The sequence below is a fragment of the Salvelinus fontinalis genome, chromosome 38 (genome assembly GCF_029448725.1).
Source record: "Salvelinus fontinalis isolate EN_2023a chromosome 38, ASM2944872v1, whole genome shotgun sequence".
NCBI classification, from domain to species: Eukaryota; Metazoa; Chordata; class Actinopteri; order Salmoniformes; family Salmonidae; genus Salvelinus; species Salvelinus fontinalis.
Window position 1 is genome coordinate 21065664 of NC_074702.1, and position 22416 is coordinate 21088079.

The following is a 22416-nucleotide window of genomic DNA, read 5'->3' on the forward strand; positions in this document are numbered from 1 at the left end:
CATGAACCATAAATCCAAATAAGACCAAAGTATGTACAGTTGAAGTCGGAAGTTTACATACTTACACCTCATGATGCCATTCATTTTGTGACGTGCACCAGTCCCTCCTGCAACAAAACACCCCCACATCATGATGCTGCCACCCCCGTTCTTCACGGTTGGGATGGTGTTCTTCGGCTTGCAAGCATCCCCCTTTTTCCTCCAAACATAACGATGGTCATTATGGCCAAACAGTTCTATTTTTTGTTTCATCAGACCAGAGGACATTTCTCCAAAAAGTACGATCTTTGTCCCCATGTGCAGTTGAGAACTGTAGTCTGGCTTTTTTTATGGCGGTTTTGGAGCAGTGGCTTCTTCCTTGCTGAGCGGCCTTTCAGGTTATGTCGATATAGGACTCGTTTTACTGTGGATATAGATACTTTTGTACCTGTTTCTTCCAGCATCTTCACAAGGTCCTTTGCTGTTCTGGGATTGATTTGCACTTTTTGCACAAAATTACGTTCACCTCTAGGAGACAGAACGTGTCTCCTTCCTGAGCGGTATGACGGCTGCGTGGTCCCATGGTGTTAATACTTGCGTACTATTGTTTGTACAGATGAACGTGGTACTTCAGGCCTTTGGAAATTGCTCCAAAGGATGAACCAGACTTGTGGAGGTCTACAAAAAATTTTCTGATGTCTTGGCTGATTTCTTTTGATTTTCCCATGATATCAAGCAAAGAGGCACCGAGTTTGAAGGTAGGCCTGGAAATACATCCACGGGTACACCTCCAATTGCCACAAATGATGGCAATTAGCCTATCAGAAGCTTCTAAAGCCATGACATTTTCTGGAATTTTCCAAGCTGTTTAAAGGCACAGTCAACTTAGTGTATGTAAACTTCTGACCCACTGGAATTGTGATACAGTGAATTATAAGTGAAATAATCTGACTGTAAACAACTGTTGGAAAAAGTACTTGCCAAAACTATAGTTTGTTAACAAGAAATTTGTGGAGTGGTTGAAAAACGAGTTTAAATGACTCCAACCTAAGTTTATGTAAACCTCCGACTTCAACTGTATGTATGTGTGCCCATGGTACATCTCTTAATAACCTTTTCTCAATAGGGGGTGCTGTTGGCACTTTGTAATAATTTAGTTCCCAAATTAAACTGCCTCGTACTCAATTCTTGCTCGTACAATATGCATATTATTATTACTATTGGATAGAAAACACTCTCTAGTTTCTAAAACCGTTTGAATTATATCTGTGAGTAAAACAGAACTGGAGTTAGAGCAATTTTCCTATGAGGATGTGAGAATGTTGAAATCTGCAGGCTATTCTGAGGTCCCTTTATTAATTTGCCTGTCTTCTATTGGTTGAGATGCACTGCATACGCCTTCCCCTGGATGTCAGTGAATAGTGAGAATTGAAATGGTGTTGCTAGGCAGATCTGAGAGCTTATAAATGGGCTGGCAACGTGGGGTCCGTCCTTTCTTCTCTTCGCCATGATGCAAAAAGGACCTCTGGATGTCGTTCTAGAAAGCTCCCGTTATAGCCCTTAGATATATCCGGCTCTGTTTTTATTCGATATAGGTGTTAAAGACATAATGTTGTTATTTTAAACCGAGTTATATCAGTTTATATCAGTATATTGCGATTTTTGGTTATTTATTAGTGCTGCGTTTTAGTGAGTTGGACGCGTCTTTGCCACATGGCTAATGTTTACTGCTAATTCGAACGTTGAAGACGACAATCTACAACCGAGCAACGATTCTTTTGGAAAAAGGACAACTTGCCCAAGATTCTGATGGGAGCTCATCAAAAAGTAAGAACTATTTAACATTTTTCAACAGAACAACGAATTGTTGGCAGCTTGGCTACTTTTCTCATTGTATAACCACGATTTGTGCCACTAAATATGCACATTTTCGAACAAACTCTATATGTATTGTGTAATATGATGTTATAGGACTGTCATCTGAAGAAGTTTGAGAAGGTTAGTGAAAAAATGAATATCTTTTGCTGGTTTATTTGTTATCGCTATTGTTGGCCTGAATCAATGCTGTTGTGTGGTTGGCTATTGTAGTAAGCTAATATAATGCTATATTGTGTTTTCGCTGTAAAACACTTAAAAAATCTGAAATATTGTCTGGATTCACAAGATCTTTGTCTTTCATTTGCTGTACGCTGTGTATTTTTCAGAAATGTTTTATGATGAGTATTTAGGTAAACACGATGGTCTCTGTAGTTATTCTAGTTGCTTTGGTGAGAGTTGTGATGGTAGCTGCAATGGTAAACTATGATTTATACCTGAAATATGCACATTTTTCTAACAAAACATATGCTATACAATAAATATGTTATCAGACTGTCATCTGATTAAGTTGTTTCTTGGTTAGTGGCTATTTTTATCTTTATTTGGTCGAAATTGTGATAGCTACCTATGCAGGGGGGGAAAAGTTTGTCTTTTGCTATCGTGGTTAGCTAATAGATTTACATATTGTGTCTTCCCTGTAAAACATTTAAAAAATCAGAAATGATGGCTGGATTCACAAGATGTGTATCTTTCATCTGGTGTCTTGGACTTGTGATTTAATTTAATTTTTTATTTTTTTTATTTCACCTTTATTTAACCAGGTAGGCTAGTTGAGAACAAGTTCTCATTTGCAACTGCGACCTGGCCAAGATAAAGCATAGCAGTGTGAACAGACAACAACACAGAGTTACACATGGAGTAAACAATAAACAAGTCAATAACATGGTAGAAAAAAGAGAATCTATATACAATGTGTGCAAAAGGCATGAGGTAGGCAATAAATCGAATAATTACAATTTAGCAGATTAACACTGGAGTGATAAATCATCAGATGATCATGTGCAAGAAGAGATACTGGTGTGCAAAAGAGCAGAAAAGTAAATAAATAAAAGCAGTATGGGGGTGAGGTAGATAAATTGGGTGGGTAGTTTACAGATGGACTATGTACAGCTGCAGCGATCGGTTAGCTGCTCGGATAGCAGATTTTTAAAGTTGTTGAGGGAGATAAAAGTCTCCAACTTCAGAGATTTTTGCAATTCGTTCCAGTCGCAGGCAGCAGAGAACTGGAAGGAAAGGCGTCCAAATTAGGTTTTGGCTTTAGGGATGATCAGTGAGATACACCTGCTGGAGCGCGTGCTACGGGTGGGTGTAGCCATCGTGACCAGTGAACTGAGATAAGGCGGCACTTTACCTAGCATAGCCTTGTAGATGACCTGGAGCCAGTGGGTCTGACGACGAACATGTAGCGAGGGCCAGCCGACTAGGGCATACAGGTCGCAGTGGTGGGTCGTATAAGGTGCTTTAGTAACAAAACGGATGGCACTGTGATAAACTGCATCCAGTTTGCTGAGTAGAGTATTGGAAGCTATTTTGTAGATGACATCGCCGAAGTCGAGGATCGGTAGGATAGTCAGTTTTACTAGGGTAAGTTTGGCGGCGTGAGTGAAGGAGGCTTTGTTGCGGAATAGAAAGTCGACTCTAGATTTGATTTTGGATTGGAGATGTTTGATATGAGTCTGGAAGGAGAGTTTGCAGTCTAGCCAGACACCTAGGTACTTATAGATGTCCACATAGTCTAGGTCGGAACCGTCCAGGGTGGTGATGCTAGTCGGGCGTGCGGGTGCAGGCAGCGAACGGTTGAAAAGCATGCATTTGGTTTTACTAGCGTTTGAGAGCAGTTGGAGGCCACGGAAGGAGTGTTGTATGGCATTGAAGCTCGTTTGGAGGTTAGATAGCACAGTGTCCAGGGAAGGGCCGGAAGTATACAGAGAATGGTGTCGTCTGCGTAGAGGTGGATCAGGGAATCGCCCGCAGCAAGAGCAACATCATTGATGTATACAGAGAAAAGAGTCGGCCCGAGAATTGAACCCTGTGGTACCCCCATAGAGACTGCCAGAGGACCGGACAACATGCCCTCCGATTTGACACACTGAACTCTGTCTGCAAAGTAGTTGGTGAACCAGGCAAGGCAGTCATTAGAAAAACCGAGGCTATTGAGTCTGCCGATAAGAATATGGTGATTGACAGAGTCGAAAGCCTTGGCCAGGTCGATGAAGACGGCTGCACAGTAATGTCTTTTATCGATGGCGGTTATGATATCGTTTAGTACCTTGAGCGTGGCTGAGGTGCACCCGTGACCGGCTCGGAAACCGGATTGCACAGCGGAGAAGGTACGGTGGGATTCGAGATGGTCAGTGATCTGTTTGTTGACTTGGCTTTCGAAGACCTTAGCTAGGCAGGGCAGGATAGATATAGGTCTGTAACAGTTTGGGTCCAGGGTGTCTCCCCCTTTGAAGAGGGGGATGACAGCGGCAGCTTTTCAATCCTTGGGGATCTCAGATGATACGAAGGAGAGGTTGAACAGTCTGGTAATAGGGGTGCGACAATGGCGGCGGACAGTTTCAGAAATAGGGGGTCCAGATTGTCAAGCCCAGCTGATTTGTATGGGTCCAGGTTTTCCAGCTCTTTCAGAACATCTGCTATCTGGATATGGGTAAAGGAGAAGCTGGGGAGGCTTGGGCGAGTAGCAGCGGGGGAGGCGGGGCTGTTGGCCAAGGTTGGAGTCGCCAGGAGGAAGGCATGGCCAGCCATTGAGAAATGTTTGTTGAAGTTTTCGATTATCACGGACTTATCAGTGGTGACCGTGTTATCTAGCCTCAGTGCAGTGGGCAGCTGGGAGGAGGTGCTCTTGTTTTCCATGGACTTTACAGTATCCCAGAACTTTTTGGAGTTAGAGCTACAGGATGCAAATTTCTGCTTGAAGAAGCTGGCCTTTGCTTTCCTGACTGACTGCGTGTATTGGTTCCTGACTTCCCTGAACAGTTGCATATCGCGAGGGCTCTTCGATGCTATTGCAGTTCGCCACAGGATGTTTTTGTGCTGGTCGAGGGCAGTCAGGTCTGGAGTGAACCAAGGGCTATATCTGTTCTTGGTTCTGCATTTTTTGAACGGAGCATGCTTGTCTAATATGGTGAGGAAGTAACTTTTAAAGAATGACCAGGCATCCTCAACTGACGGGATGAGGTCAATATCCTTCCAGGGTACCCGGGCCAGGTCGATTAGAAAGGCCTGCTCGCAGAAGTGTTTTAGGGAGCGTTTGACAGTGATGAGGGGTGGTCGTTTGACCGTGGACCCGTGGCGGATACAGGCAATGAGGCAGTGATCGCTGAGATCTTGATTGAAGACAGCAGAGGTGTATTTGGAGGGCAAGTTGGTCAGGATAATGTCTATTAGGGTGCCCATGTTTACGGATTTAGGGTTGTACCTGGTGGGTTCCTTGATGATTTGTGTGAGATTGAGGGCATCAAGCTTAGATTGTAGGACTGCCGGGGTGTTAAGCATATCCCAGTTTAGGTCACCTAACAGAACAAACTCTGAAGCTAGATGGGGAGCGATCAATTCACAGATGGTGTCCAGGGCACAGCTGGGAGCTGAGGGGGGTCGGTAGCAGGCGGCAACAGTGAGAGACTTATTTCTGGAGAGATTAATTTTTAAAATTAGAAGTTTGAACTGTTTGGGCATAGACCTGGAAAGTATGACAGAACTTTGCAGGCTATCTCTGCAGTAGATTGCAACTCCTCCCCCTTTGGCAGTTCTATCTTGACGGAAAGTGTTATAGTTGGGTATGGAAATCTCAGAGTTTTTGGTGGCCTTCCTAAGCCAGGATTCTGACACGGCAAGGACATCAGGGTTGGCAGAGTGTGCTAAAGCGGTGAGTAAGGCAAACTTAGGGAGGAGGCTTCTGATGTTGACATGCATGAGGCCAAGGCTTTTTCGATCACAGAAGTCAACAAATGAGGGTGACTGGGGACATGCAGGGCCTGGGTTTACCTCCACATCACCCGAGGAACAGAGGAGTAGTAGGATGAGGGTGCGGCTAAAGGCTATCAAAACTGCTCGCCTAGAGCGTTGGGGACAAGGAATAAAAGGAGCAGATTTATGGGCGTGGTAGAATAGATTCTGGGCATAATGTGCAGACCAGGGTATGGTGGGGCACGGGTACAGCGGAGGCAAGCCCAGGCACTGGGTGATGGTAAGAGAGGTTGTATCTCTGGACATGCTGGTCTCAATGGGTGTGAGGTCACCGCATGTGTGGGGGGTGGGACAAAGGAGGTATCAGAGGTACGGAGAGTGGAACTACGGGGTCCATTGCAAACCAAAACAATGATAACTAGCCTGAACAACAGTATGCAAGGCATATTGATATTTGAGAGAGACATACAATAAGGCATAAAGTGATTGCAGGTCATGATTGGGAGAGCTAGCTAAAACAACAGGTGAGATAACAGCAGCTAGTCAGCTAACACAGCAACAGAAGGTAAAAATGGCGACGACTAGGCAGAGAGGGTCGGATTAACTACACACAGATCCTGAGTTAAAGCACAGAGCCGACAGATAAAACACAAATAAACAGAATGGAGTACCGTGAATTAATGGACAGTCAAGCAGGCATCAGCTATGTAGCCAAGTGATCATAGTGTCCAGGGGGCAGCCGTAGATGGAGCAGTGAGGCCTCCACTAAGCTAGCACGCGTTTAAAGTTAGTAGCCCGGGGGGTGGTCTGCTCAGACGGAGGGGGTCTGCTCAGACGGAGGCCGGTTGAGTGCACCGGTTGAGGGCACGTCTGCAGACCAGACGTGGTCGTGTCGACAGAGAATCCAAGCCGGATGGCGATGGCGAAAGAGAGGTTGTGAATTGTAGAATTGTGTTTGCTAACTGGTGCTAGCTTCCTGGCTGCGCTAGCTGCAAGATAAGCTAGCAGTTAGCAGACCGGGGCAGGCAAGTTAGCCTTTGGGGGACGTCGCGATGGGGGGGAAGTCTGTTTTTGCCTCTTCGTGCGGTGACGTCGATAGACCAGTCGTGGAATTAGTAGGGTTCCAGGTAGCTCTAGGTAGCTAGTAGGCCTAGTAGGTTAGCAGAATGGGCCTTCAGCGGGCGTCACACCTGAGGGGCCTGTTGGAGTCCTAGGGCAGATTATGCCGGTATTTCAGTCGTAGAGGATCGGCGGGGTTCCGTGCTCCGTACCGGCAGTAAAGGGGTCCGGATATTGTAGCCCAGGAGTGGGCTTCAGTGGTAGCACAGGAGCCCTAGCCGGGCTAGCTTCAGGCTAATTGGTGCTTGCTCCGGGATGGAAACGCTAGCCAGGAGTGGTCACCCGGGATTGTGGTTAGCTAGTTGCGAAGATCCAGATGAAAATGTTCAGAGTTTGCGGTAGGAATCCGGGGATATGGAGAGAAATAGGTCCGTTATGCTCTGGTTTTAGTCACGTTGTTCGAACTAGCGAGAGCTTTCCGAGCTAAAGGTTAGCTGATGACCGCTAGCAATGGTTTGCTAACTGATAGCTGGTAGGCAGTTAGCTGGCTATCTTCAGTAGATGGATTCCAGATCAGAAGTAAATAGAAATACTTTAGAAAAAAGCAGATCCACGCCACATTGGGTGAGGCGGATTGCAGGAGAGTATTTAGAAGTTGAGGTTTAAGAAAATATTTTTAAAAGATATGCGAAGAAAAAGATGTAAAAAGATATATACAAGGGACACGGGACACGACAGGACAAAGACGTCTACACTGCTACGCCATCTTGGATATTTAGATGCTAGTATTTACTTGTGACGCTATGCTAGGCTATGCTAGTCAGCTTTTTTACTGATGGGGGTGCTCCCGGATCCGGGATTGTGATGAAGTAGAAGTTAACTTAGTTTTAAAAAAAGTTTAGGGATTTGTTAAGAAATGGCTGGGTTATTGATAAATTAGGAAATATTTAACATTTTTCTTTTAGGGTCATTACCATGATGAACCATGTTAAGTGTGGAATTAGTTTCCTTACTTTAAAAATAATAAATCTCATTTAACAAATCACTTTAACTATGCTTCAAATAGTCCATTAAGATTTTTTATGATTGAGTCAGATTCACTCCAAATGTGGTCTTTGGACCGATCGCTATAGTCGTAATAGATCGCAAAGAATGAGAAAATAATGTTGATGCATTCAAAGATGGCCACACTATACCAGTAGATGCATATTGGGACTAATATGCTAAAAAAAAGACTTAACATTTTTACGTGTCCATTTTAACCACTGTAAATCCACTCCAGTGGCCTATCAACTTGAAACTTGTAATCGCTACCATGGATTTCCCTAAGATGAAACTCACTGTATTTGGTATTGATATCTCAAAAAACAAGGAAACTATTAACTCATTATTTGAATATGTAACGTGAATACTCAATCATCTTCTCTTCATGAACCGTGCATCAGATTCACTCCAGATTTTGTATTTCGACTCATTACATCAGTCTTCAATGGGTTAGAATTGTTTTGTTATTGTATTCATATGGCTGCACTGTACCAATAGATGCACATTAGCACATATGCTAATGATAAAAATCCTTTACAAATCTTCTTATGAACAATAAATCAGATTTGACTCCAGATTTGGTATATAGACGGGTTGGTTGTTTAGCAACAAAACCGACACATGCGCTGCTATGGGGCAAAACAGACTGACCTGGATTAGATTGTCAACAACATGTAAACCTATATTTCTTCTCCAATGTTTAGTCTCTCAAAAACATTGTTACAGTTGTTGGTTAGCTAGCTAGTCAATTTTAGCCATATTAGTATTGACTTTAAATCAGTTTAAACACCTCAAAACAAGACATGGTATCAAGAACAAGATTAAACTAGCTGAAACGAGTCACTTACGATTCCCCACATGGCAGTTTCTTGTCATTGTTGGTAGCTATCTGGGCATCCAGAATCACAACTCACTTCTGCACTTCTGTGCACATCGTTTTTGTGACGTTGTCAGCTAACCCATCTATAGACTCAATGAATTAGCCTCTAATGAATTTGAGAATGATTAGTTGCTGCATTCAAAGTCGGCCACGCTACACCACTAGATGGCCCTTATAGTCCTGGTGTGATAAGAACTGAACTGATGAACACGGGGCCATGAAATTTGGTATGTAAACCTTATGTATATGTCCTTAGAAGTTGTGTGAATATATAAGTCAGATCAGCCCTACTACTCTGAGTATGAATGAGACTCAGGTCCACCCCAAAAAATTCAGAAAAAATGTGAGCTTTACACCTCTGTTTTGTTCCCAGGGGATGTTCAACAGCGTGCTGGAGGTGGCGAAATTTGAAGGGGCCTCCATCCGAACAGTCAGTGGGGTCAGAGGTCAAATTAAGAAGGCCCTGTCAACGCCGGCGGGAGCCTACAGAGCCACGTTCGAAGACCGGCTGCTGATGAGTGGTGAGCAACTGGCGCAGTCTAGAGCATTTCATAGTCCCAAAAACAACCCGTAGCCCCGTCACCCTACCCTCTATGCGCTTATGGAGATCTGAAGGCTTGGATAGGTGAAAGTAATATGGTGAAAATTCCAGGAGTAATAGGATTTATACAATTTGAATAATTAATGTATTTCCTGCAGCAGATTGCTCCTACTGTTTTGGTTGCACATCTCATGGAAGCGTCTATGGACGTTACAGTAATTTATACGGAATACTGCCTTTATATTCTTATCTAGTACTTCTGGGTGTGTTTACATATTGCGTCCCTGTGCTCCTGTTGCATGTTGTTCATTACTCTTATGTGTAGATATTGAATTGTGTGTTTTGTAGATATTGGTTACCTGTGCTCCTGGTATATGTTATTTAGGGCTGTCACCTACTAAAAAAAATACTGGTTGACCGAAAGGCGTCTTGTTCTTGTTCTGGACCAATCAATTGGTCAACATTTTTGAAAATGTATATTTTTCCATATATAGACCTTTTGTGTTTTTAATCAAATCAACTATATATGCATTGAGCTTGTCTGATGCAAGGAGTTAGCAAATGTGTGGAATGCAAATTTATCTTACCATTTCTTTTTTCTCTTTTTTTTATCCCCTTTTCTCCCCAATTTTCATGGTATCCAATCGCTAGTAATTACTATCTTGTCTCATCGCTACAACTCCCGTACGGGCTCGGGAGAGACGAAGGTCGAAAGCCATGCGTCCTCCGAAGCACAACCCAACCAAGCCGCACTGCTTCTTTAACACAGCGCGCCTCCAACCCGGAAGCCAGCCGCACCAATGTGTCGGAGGAAACACCGTGCACCTGGCCCCCTTGGTTAGCGCGCACTGCGCCCGGCCCGCCACAGGAGTCGCTGGAGCGCGATGAGACAAGGATATCCCTACCGGCCAAACCCTCCCTAACCCGGACGACGCTAGCCCAATTGTGCGTCGCCCCACGGACCTCCCAGTCGCGGCCGGCTGCGACAGAGCCTGGGCGCGAACCCAGAGACTCTGGTGGCGCAGGTAGCACTGCGATGCAGTGCCCTAGACCACTGCGCCACCCGGGAGGCCCATCTTACCATTTCTACTGATCGCGTGCCAGTTATGGTTTTCATATGTACATTTTCGTGCAACAGTTTCATTTTATTTATAATAATGTCTATCCAAATTAAAACGATTAACCTAAAAAGTAACTTCTACCATTGCCAACTATGTAAAAATAGCCTATAAAGTCAACATAAAAACCTTGCATCCTGCAGGTAGAAAATATCCTGATAAAAATAAATATTCTATAAATCACATTGGCTACGCGTGGCCTTTCTGCAACGAACTTGAAACATTGTATTAACTTATGTCCGGCCTGAAGCGCCTTGCAATATTGTATAAAATATTCTGGGCCCAGAGGCCGTGTCTAGACTTGACAGTTCACGCAGCTTCAGTATTCTGATCATAGAGTTCTGTTCACGAAATTCCGTACGCGTCATGCATCTACGACTACATTTAAACGTGTCTACCGTGTCTGGATTCCCTATTCCCACCTATATTCAAATGCCAGTATGCATTCTAGAAATGGTGAAATAGGCAAAATATGATAACACAACAACTGATGGCAGTAGATAACTTCTGTGGCTAACTAGCCAGCTAACTTCTGTGGCTAACTAGCCAGCTAACTTCTGTAGCTAGCCAGCAACGCCAAAGGGATTGCAAACGGGTTAGCGTAACTCTAGTCCCAAACAAGTATATTCCAAATATTAGCTAGCTGGCTAGCATTTATGAGGCCAGCAAGCATGTTACTCATACACTAGGGACATATTTACTCCGTTATAATAAAAAGGTGCCTCGGTCCCAGAACAGAAGTATTCTTGAGACTTGTGGGAGGAGTGTAGATTTCGCCTACTGCACACAATGCAGCCTGACTACCTTCTGAAGTGGGCAGCCAGATCTGAACACAATCAGACCACACTTTTGTGCACCTAGACCAGTCTTTTCATTGCAGTCTTTGTATTCTGATAGCAGAAGTCACATGTATGTGTCAAATGTAGACAACCAGAGTTTCCTGCGCCAGTGAGCTCGGCACAGGAATTGTCATTCTCAATGGATGTAAAAACAGACTTTGTTTGAGGTGAAGAAAACATTATTTTGAGTAGCTCCATAGCTCATTGGTGAAGGTGCGTTAAGCCAATCAGAAATTCTATCAGATCCCGAAATGGGCACATTTATATGTCAACATTTGCGATCAGGCCAGGTAGCCAATACACCTACTTCTATGCGTAAACCTTACTCAACATTGACAGGAGTGCTCCAAACAAAAGACAGTGCCTAAATTGACAAAACTCATAAATGTAATAAAATAAATCAACTGGTTTCTCACAAGTGTAGCATAGGTTGTGCGCTCTGCAAGCAGTGTTCACTCTGACAATGATTAGTCTCGCCCTCCGCAATGGATTAGTCCACTGAGAAATATACATTTGCTACTGTTCGACGGAAAAAAATATTTGGCGACCAACCGCCTATCGGCCAAACAATCGACCAGTCAAATAATTGGGGTCAGGAAAAATGTTAATAATTACGTGTGTGTGTGTGTAGACATTGTGTTCCTGCGCTCCTGGTACCCGGTGTCAGTCCCTCAGCTCTACAACCCCGTGACCTCCCTGCTGATGCCAGCGGGCCAGAAGGACAGTTGGTCGGGCATGAGGACGGTGGGCCAGTTGAAACACGACCTGGGGATCCGCAACAAGCCCAACACAGACTCGCTGTACAAGGTAAGGAATGTCCGCTCACTGTTCTGCTGCTAAACCTAACCGTAACCCTAGCAAGCAGTTGCATATCAACAGTTTGACCATCTGTAGATTATCTATAGGGGACTATCCAAATACAGTGTGACCTGATCTTTTGATAAAGCTCAATTTATTAAATATGGAGGCAGTTAGAGTATCAACTATTTATTGTTCACAAAAGAGGTGTGTTTATTAGTCATTTTAGGTATTTTGGGTGAATAACTTAACTTCAAGCATTTGGTAAATAAAAATGTTGCAAAACATAACACCACACAGATTCATTTATGAGTGCAATTCCTACTTCCTGACAATCTGAGAACCATCCAGCTGTGTACTGAAGGCGAATCTCAAAAGTCATGCATGTGTGTCTCAGACAGTGTTTTTGCATCTCAGATGGCATGTGTGCAGTGCATTAACACCCTGGACCAGAGCTATACTCTATCACTAGCTCTGGTCCAGGGTGTTAGTGCACTGCACACATACAAGTCTGCACATTAGCTCTGGTCCAGGGCGTTAGTGCGCTACACACATCATTTGAGCCACTACAAATCGTAGTGGCCGACGTTGGGAAAGTGTTCAGGATTAATTTAGTTTTGTAATACTTTTTGGAGACATATTCTACTTGTATATTTTCGGGGGGAAATCACTACAACTAAGCAACCACTTTTGCTTGTGCTTTAGCTGTCACCTTGATATATTGGCTACGCTAGCTAGCTAGCTGACTACTTCCCTCGCTGTAAGGTTAAAGGATTTGTGGGAAAGCTGTGCTCGGCAGGCGGGGGCGAAGGACACTGTCCTGGTGTTGTGAAACACCTGCTTGCCATGCATGCTCTCCCCACTGAGTAGACTGTATCACGCGGTGACATCCAGGTGGTTACCAATAGAAGTTATTTCTCATAAAGGCTGCTATCCTACTTGGAATAAAAAAACTTGGCGCAAAATATTTGGCTACGTTAGCTAACACCAGCAACACCGTGATACAGCTGCCCAGTGGGAAGCACCTCTGGTGGGCAGGCACCTCGATACAACAGGCTTGTCGTCATGCTTCCCAAAGCATATCACTGTGACATCCATGGTGACCAATATTACAAGTTTTTCTTGCTCGCCCATTAGAATAAACATATCTCTTTAACTAGCGCCCCGCATTTAATGTCTGTATGTGAAACTGAAGGCAACTTTCCACATTGCGTGGACAGTAAAGTTTGTCTAAATCTGATTTCACCACGTTAACGCTCCATCTTCTCTGGCACCATTTGACATCCGTCCTCAGCTCCAATGTCTCACAGCATCTGTAGTATGAAAAGGTATCTGCTTAAGCCAGACTATTGGCCTGGTTGGATTCTGAACCTCTGACCTAACCCCTGACCCTTTCTCCCCCCTTGGCAGCCGGTGGTGCGAGCGCAGCGCCACTTCAACAAGCTGCACATCCCCAGGGAGCTGCAGAAGGCATTGCCCTTCAAGAGCAAGCCCAAACAGGACCAGCCCAAGGGCAAGACGCCCAAGGACCTCCAGAGGCCCGCTGTCATACGGGAGCCCCACGAGAGGAAGGTAAGGGTCTCCTTATGGAAACAATAATGAAAAATCCCATTGGATTCTGTGATTGTCAGATTTGCTCATTTTCTTTTTCTCTGATGTACTAATATGCTGTGAAAGCGAAAAACAATCACCACCTTATTTTAGAAGAAATCGGACTGGCCAAGGTACAGGCTTTTGTTCTAGCCCAGCAGTAACACATTTGATTCAACAAATGGAGGTCTAGATTTAATACAAAGTTGATTATCTAAATCTGTGTAAATGCTGGGCTGTAACAAAAACCTACACCGCCCCCCCCCCCCCCCATAATACATGGTGGGCACGCACATCAATAAGTGTATATATGAATGGACAAAGCCATTGATCACGGGACGACATTCATTCCTATGTGAAGACTCCATAGCACATTGAAGCCAAATTAAGTTGGTTAAGTGACGTTGCAGGCTCAGGGCTGCCACTTCAACTAATTATCCATAACTTCTGTGTGAGGTTTTAAAATAATTGTTTCAAGGACCTACAACTGGTGTATTAAAGTAATTATTGGTACCATGATTGTCTTATCATTTTTTTATACGGTAAGATGGACCACGAAGACTGCCATTTTTTCAGTCACTGTAATGGGGGTCCTGTTTTCTGCCAACAATGCCTGCAGTACTGCCTGCAGTACCGCAATCAGCCTTGAACATTTGTGGGTTCAATGACTGCCCCTGACACAACCACACACGAATGACACTGCATTTGAAATCTGAGCATGTGCCCTCTCTTGTCCACCAGGTAGCGGCGCTGCTCAACGCACTGAGCACAGTGCACAACTACAAGAGCAAGAAAGCGCACACGGCGCAGCACGCTAAGCACAAGGACTTCCTGCGGCAGCGGGACAAGGCGGAGGAGGACAAGCTCAAGAGGCAGAAGGAGGCAAAGAAGAAGCTTTACCGTATGATGGGCCAGAAGGAGAAGAAGAGTCAGAGGTCCAGTCTGAAAGGGGCCCCGCTTGATGACTGATTTGTAAATCAATGTGACTCTCTTAAAGACCAGTGTAATAACTTTTCGGCCTACCAATGTAATGGAATTAATCCTCTGTTTAAGCATAATCTGTTGGGCTGCAGTGGAGTAGGGTGAAATCGCCTGATGCTGATCTTGGGTCAGTTTAGCAGTTTCCCCGTTAAAGGGATACTTTGGGATTTTGGCAATGAAGCCCTTTGTATTCTTCCCTAGAGTCAGAAACTCATTCATGGATACGATTTTTATGTCTCTGCATCCAGTATGAAGGAAAGATTGGGGGAGGGGAAGCTTATCCTAGATCTGTACCTAGGGGGATCTTCACCCAGAGGGTCTGCAGTACTGGGGTAGGAGACAGTGCAAATGCAAGGAATGGATGAACATCCTTCAGCTTCTGTAGCCTGGTTGTGTAATGTGGTTTATCAACGCCAGTTATTGACACCTCATTTTGAGTGGTTCCATAGTGGAACTAGAAAGAACTGTATATTAGTTCAATCTTGGCCACTTTTCCAGCTTCAATCTTGCGTGGTGTTTAAATATAAAATAAATTACAAAAATGGTATGCGTGTGCCTTAACTCTAAAAGAGCATAAAAGTAAAGTGTAATTCTATAATATATTTTGATCGAGTAGAAGTTTCATAATGGCTAGGTTGTTAGGAATGCACTGATAAGTGGAAGCACATGGCATTTCAGCCACTTTGAAGTTGTGCCTGTTGTCAGAGAGAACTCATCATGGATATAACCTGTTTTAGCATGGACATTGGACTTCCACCATTTTAAATAAGGTCTGTGTTCCGTGTAGGCTTAACTTGGCAGGACATTTTGATAACCATGTAAATGTTGGTAAATAAGGTGACATCAATATATTCGGCTCTATTTACACTCAGATTCTAAAATGCTAATTAGACATCATGCAAGACTACAAATCCCTACAAGATCCTGCACGTCATCTCTGACACCTTTGCTAACATGTATTGTGTCAATTTAAAACTTGCACAAGGCAGCTCACAGAATTGTCAATTTTAAAGACATTTATTCATTACTAAATTTAGCTAACATTAGATAGTTAATCCAGAGATTCTTACCTTTGCCTCTATTCGGCAGTCTCGTTCAGATCATCGTGGCATTTGTAGTTCTTTATGATGGCACATTAGCATTTCATTTTGGGGGGGTTAAATACAGGCAAATATATTGATAAAAGCCACCTTGTCCTAGACTAGAGAGATTTTACATGGTTATCAAAATATCACGCCAGGGTACGCCGACACGAAACACGGCCCTTATGATTTTCTAAAACCCCCATGGAGAAAAATGAATGGTGGAAAAGCGATTGGAACCATTTCCTTGTTTGACCACTAGGTTTTATGCAGGGATGCAAACTCGTGAGGGCCCAAAAAGGTGACACTTTTTTTCTTTGCAGTGAGCATGCAAAAAAAAATCCTGCTAGGGGGAAATGCAGGTTTAAACAACAAAGAATATGATCTACATGATCAGTCTGTGTAAAATAAAAAGTGGTTAATGTGAACCTAACTCACAGCTAAAAAATGTCAAAGCAATCCAATGTTATTTGTTGCCTAGACTTTACAGCAAATGACACAGGTCTTGAGAAGAAGAAAAAAACACAAATTTTGCAGTTAGCCATGGCAGCCTTTATAATAGAACGCTTGTGACCACACACACACAAATATTGCTCTTGGGGAAAAAACTTCTTAAAGTAGAAATAGAACGAAACTAACAGCCATTCTATTTTTGCTCTATTATAGTGGTCACTATAGTAGACATTGATCAAGTACACAAGCCTACATGTGTGCAAAAATATCCTGAGTAAAAAAAAATCTAATCCCACTCAGAAACACACGTGTTACTGTCAAGTTCAACAAAAGCAATATCTTTGGGCTACACTGCACATTATACACTTTCTGCCTGTAGACATCTGTTCTACAATGTGCCAACAAAAGGTCTCTTTCAGACAGAGAGTACATTTGTATCCACTGTAGTGAGAAAGAGGGAAAGTATGTGGTGTAATTTTCAACTCTTTCTATAGTGGCTTACACGAGTCACGTATGTCACCTATTTTGGATTCAAAATGGCGAATTGGGCCGAATGGTGACTAGTTTGCTTCCCTGTTTATGGGTATGATGACTCAACCTGTGGTACTTTTGGTACTGTCAGATACAAAAATGAGTCCTCTGTCTCTATGGCCTGTTGTCACCCGTATCTGCCCTCTCGTTGGCTACAATGGTCCCACCTGATCTCGCCTCCTTCCACACCTGCCATCCATCTTTGAGAACATGTATTTTCATTGTTAGTGGTCATTCGAATATAGATTAACACAGTTTAAGGAGATTTTATACGCTGTGTTCTGAGATAGTCGATTAACATGACCTTTTATGAATGCTTCAATGTTCACAAAGTGACATCAGCGGATGAACATGATCTCAGAATAAAACGTGTAAAATCGAAGCCTGTGTTTACCATAGACTTTTTCAGTAAAAAAAAAAAAGTTAAATAAAGTGTAGCATGTTAGGAAAGCATTTTCACGAACCCTTTTGTAAACGCTGCGTGTAACACATCCGGTGTCAGGATAAATAAAAAGCAAGGTCTGCTAACTTTCTTTAATTACCGCAAACAATGAATGGCAAATGCAATTTTCGTATATACGGGTTCGCTGTATCACCACGCAGGGTTAACAGGGAACTGCAGGAAGTACGTAAACAGCTGTTCTTATACCGTGATGACGTAGTTCCAACGCGTCTGTTGGCATATCACAGTAGAGGCTGGGCGTGGTTTAGACTTTGCCCCGCCTTTGCTGGCCCTCGGATTTGTCCAAGCCCCTTGGCGCGTTCCTTTTGTCCACATCTGGTTGCTGGGTAGATTAGATCCGTCTTGTGTCTGTCGATTCTACACTGAAACAGAGAGATGCACCCCTCCCCTCTCCAGATTGTCCACAGCTTTTATGGCCTGTGTTGGTCAGTCCTTACACCTACACACCCCCCCCCCCCCTGTATTGTTTGTGTGTGTAACAAAACATTATTCATCTTCAAATAATATGCTAACAGGCTACAGTGCATACACATAAATCCTAACACTTTGCCTAAACTTACTAGGTTAGAAGTTAAGGTTAGGAAAAGGGTTAACCTGCTACGAAAAGTCACTTTAGGTCGTAGCGGTGTGTTTTTAGGGAATCTCGTGTGCAACAGCTGATTACTATGTCTCTAACTACAGTTATTTTGCCTGGATCTGACTCCTTCATCTCATCTGCATTGTGCACTGATATGATAACTCCAAATATCTGAAAGTACTATTGTGGGTCGCTACCAGGGAGTTGCCTTCAACAATCCAGCACCTATTTTAAATCCGTGCAGGTAAAGGAAAGAAGAAAATTCCACTTCACGCTTGATGCACTGTGGTACTACATTTTGGTTGTCTGTTTTCATTAACTTGTCCCCATAGAGAAAGCATAGTGAATGTGTCATTCTTTGTGGTAAAGAATATGGATACAATGGCAAAGATGGTTAAGTTCTCAAATGATCTTACAAGCTATGCAGAACATCAACCAAAACACTGCAAGGTGGGCAAAAGGTGAATTATAGTGCTTTATTAGTCTATCTGCAGATATTAAACTGCTGCTTAGTCACGAAACGTGGCAATTCCTTAAATTGTGTAGGCAACGCCATACACACATCTAAAAAAAAATAAACGGCCCTTGTTCTGTCACAAATGTTTAACAAAATTAGATTTGAACTCTGCCGATTCTCCACCGAGGTAAAGACAGTTTCAGGTTGGATATTCAACGGATATTCGCCTGTAGTCTTATGTCCACCAACAGCAGTTAACATAGTGACAAATCAAATTTCAATAGCTATTTAACCATTACTCCTAAAACTTTCAAAGCTGGTTCTAGCTAACCTGATGGCATAGACACACATTGCACACTTATTTTTTGTCGATTTACATCTCGCACTTGAAAATTATTTATTTACATTTTTGAATTTTAATAGCTCCTTGGTCATGTGACCTACTGAACTCAAATGAGGTTCAGAATGTCCACTCAGTGGGCCTACACATTGCACACCCTTTAGTTTGTCCATTTTCATCTCACATGTTTTTACATACATTTTTCTAAATGTAAACTTTCAATAGCTCCTTGGTCATGTGACCTTCTGACTTCATTTTGCAGAATGTACCCTTCTATATTGCACACTCTTGTTTGTGTACTGTAAAATCCTGTGGTGTAACGTACATTTTTCATAGTTCTCAATTTCAATAGCTCCTTGGTCATGTCAATTACACACCTAAGAAGCGTGCAGTGGATATACACCCATATTGCATATCCTCTAGTTATGTCTCTTCTATATTGTTGTACATTAATATTAGATTGACAATTAGGGGGTTCAGTCCAGTGTTGTGTTTACCCTTTTCTTTAATAGTTATAATAATTGGTAGTTCTAAGTACTTATTTTCCCAGTTTTTTATTTTTCCACAGTATTTAACAGTGGTACATAATAGGAGAGAGACAGATAATATCTAATTTCGTTGTCAATATCAACCATAAAGGGGAAAGTACGAGAGTCATGCTATTAATTGTCCAAAGCAGGGATGGAGAGTGAGGTAGGCTGCAGTGGGTTTGCTGGTCATATATACTGAACATGTAACCACAGTAATGGTGGCCAGTAAATCAATGAATAAAAATGTAATATTGACAAACTAAACAGAAATTGTAGACCTTTAATCTTTTCCAACATGTCAACAGACATGTAACACTGAAATGTTTCATACTTATTTGAAGTTAACTTTCTCTTTATCCCTGGTTGATGTGCATTTCAAAGCCTCTTCAGTGTGGATGGGGTATAGCATACATTTTCAACAACAAAGACTGCACTTCCAGTTTGTGTTCTTTACTCTGTTGAACAATTTTGTCTTCATTCCTAGTTACAGCACATGGAACCACCGTTGGCTTGCAAAACATTAAATCTAAAACAAAACAAAGTGTAACACGTTATAAATAATATCAAATATCAATGCAGTATGACGAATATCTAATTAGCCATCCATTGTGTTATATCATAAATTGGTCTTGCATGCTGTCGCTGTTGTCAAAAGATTATAAACATGTTAAATAAAGTTACTAACCCAGTCAGTCTTTGGGCCACATCCAGGTTCTTTATCAGTGGCACACATGAAACAGTTGTTGGCTTTGTTGAACTCTGAAATCATAGGCATGAACTGAACATATGGCTGTTCCACACAACTACATAAAAATAAAGAATTTACATTTACTTTGAATTAAATGCATACCAGACATTTTTAGTATATCCTCAGCCATTTCTTTTTGCTCCATGTGTTTTTGAAGGTTCCATAACAATTTGGGATGTTGGGGAAGTTCTGTGCAACTTCCTTGACCAGCTACACCAAAAAATAAAATTGTTTTTGACCTAATTGTCACAACAGCTAACCATTCATTATTGAAAATATAACTATCAAACCTGCATTACAAAGGTGTCCTGCTGCATGATGTGAGTTATTTCCCCTCCTTTACACTTTGTCTGCCAAGTCTTTTCCATGGCAGGATCTTCTCATTTTGAAGTATTCTCTTTTTTATGTAAAAATAATGGAATTATGAGTTATAGGCAAATGAATACACAAGCCAAATTTGAATGCTGTTTTCTTTATCACTATAATCTAGTAGTAGAGGTAATTTCCTTTATGCCCCATTCTACACAGCCTAAATTATAGGCACTGAACCATTTACAGGACAATAATAAAAGTAGCATATAGGATCCAACCCTATCACAGAGTGAATAAATGTTGAGCGTTTGTAGACTTTAAGAAAAAAATATGAAGTGACAGTTTCATCAGTACGTGCTTAAAGTCATATCGCAAAGATCACAGATGACAGTGCCCACCAAATCTATGACAATAGGGAATGAATTGTAAGCACCAAAGTGTGTTCGTCAAAATATCTGAAAATGTCAGTTGTTGAACATAATACTTCTATTTGCAATAGCAATTTATGATATATGCAGTTGAGGAATATTCCATGTACCAACACTACATGTAGAACGGACATGAGACATTCCCACAATTTTTAAATTGATTTTATTTTTAATTTCATATTTATTCAACCAGGTAGGTAAGGTAAGTTCTCATTTACAACTGCGACCTGGCCAAGATAAAGCAAAGCAGTGACACAAACAACACAGAGTTACACATGGAATAAACAAATGTACAGTCAATAACACAATAGAAAAGTCTATCTACAGTGTGTGCAAATTAAGTAAGATTAGGGAGGTAAGGCAATAAATAGGCAGTAGTGGCGAAATAATTACAATTTCGCAAATAAACACTGGAGTGATAGATGTGCAGAAGATGAATGTGCAAGTAGAGATACTGGGGTGCAAAGGAGCAAAAAAATAAAAAATAACAATATGGAGGATAAGGTAGTTGGATGGGCTGTTTACAGATGGGCTATGTACTGGTGCAATGATCTGTAAGCTGCTCTGATAGCTGGTGCTTAATGATAGTGAGGGAGATATGAGTCTCCAGCTTCAGTGATTTTTGCAATTCGTTCCAGTCAATGGCAGCAGAGAACTGGAAGGAAAGGCGGCCAAAGAAGGAATTGGCTTTGGAGGTGACCAGTGAAAAATACCTGATGGAGCGCGTGCTATGGGTGGGTGCTACTATGGTGACCAGTGAGCTGAGATAAGGCGGGGCTTTACCTAGCAAGGACTTATAGATGACCTGGAGCCAGTGGGTTTGGCGACGAATATGAAGCGAAGGCCAGCCAACGAGAGCATACAGGTCGCAGTGGTGGGTAGTATATGGGGCTTTGGTGACGAAACGAATGGCACTGTGATAGACTGCATCCAATTTGCTGAGTAGAGTGTTAGAGGCTATTTTGTAAATGACATCGCCAAAGTCAAGAGAAGTAGAGTTGGAAGGAGAGTTTACAGTCTAGCCAGACACCTAGGTATTTGTAGTTGTCCACATATTCTAAGTCAGAACCGTCCAGAGTAGTGATGCTAGGCGGGTGGGCTGGTGCGGTCAGCGATCGGTTGAAGAGCACGCATTTAGTTTTACTAGCATTTAAAAGCAGTTGGAGGCCATGGAAGGAGAGTTGTATGGTTAGTTAATACAGTGTCCAAAGAAGGGCCAGAAGGATACAGAATGGTGTCGTCTGCGTAGAAGTGGATCAGAGAATCACCAGCCGCAAGAGCGACATCATTGATATATACAGAGAAAAGAGTCGACCCGAGAATTGAACCCTGTGGCACCCCCATAGAGACTGCCAGAGGTCCGGACAACAGGCCCTCCGATTTAACACACTGAACTCTGAGAAGCAGTTGGTGAACCAGGCGAGGCAGTCATTTGAGAAACCAAGGCTGTTGAGTCTGCCGATAAGTTCCTAACTTTCCTGAAAAGTTGCATATCGCGGGGGCTATTCGATGCTAATGCAGTACGCCACAGGATGTTTTTGTACTGGTCAAGGGCAGTCAGGTCTGAAGTGAACCAAGGGCTATATCTGTTCCTGGTTCTAGATTTTTTGAATGGGACATGCTTATTTAAGATGGTGAGGAAAGCACTTTTAAAGAATAACCAGGCATCCTCTACTGACGGAATGAGGTCAATATCTTTCCAGGATACCCGGGCCAGGTCGATTAGAAAGGCTTACTCACTGAAGTGTTTTAGGGAGCGTTTGACTGTGATGAGGGGTGGTCGTTTGACCGCGGACCCATTACGGACGCAGGCAATGAGGCAGTGATCGCTGAGATCCTGGTTGAAGACAGCAGAGGTGTATTTCGAAGGCAAGTT

The 22416-nt window shown here is 42.7% G+C and overlaps 1 protein-coding gene across 1 annotated transcript in view; it reads left to right on the plus strand.

Annotated features, from left to right (window-relative positions):
* LOC129837075 (ribosome biogenesis protein BMS1 homolog) overlaps positions 1–19744 on the plus strand; it is a 52688-nt gene extending 32944 nt beyond the window's left edge. The window contains exons 19-22 of the mRNA XM_055902980.1: positions 9126–9273; positions 11882–12057; positions 13459–13620; positions 14380–19744. Coding sequence (XP_055758955.1) covers positions 9126–9273; positions 11882–12057; positions 13459–13620; positions 14380–14607 — 714 coding nt within the window. The 3' untranslated portion in view covers positions 14608–19744. The remainder of the gene's footprint in view (positions 1–9125; positions 9274–11881; positions 12058–13458; positions 13621–14379) is intronic.
* The last annotated feature ends 2672 nt before the right edge of the window (positions 19745–22416 follow it).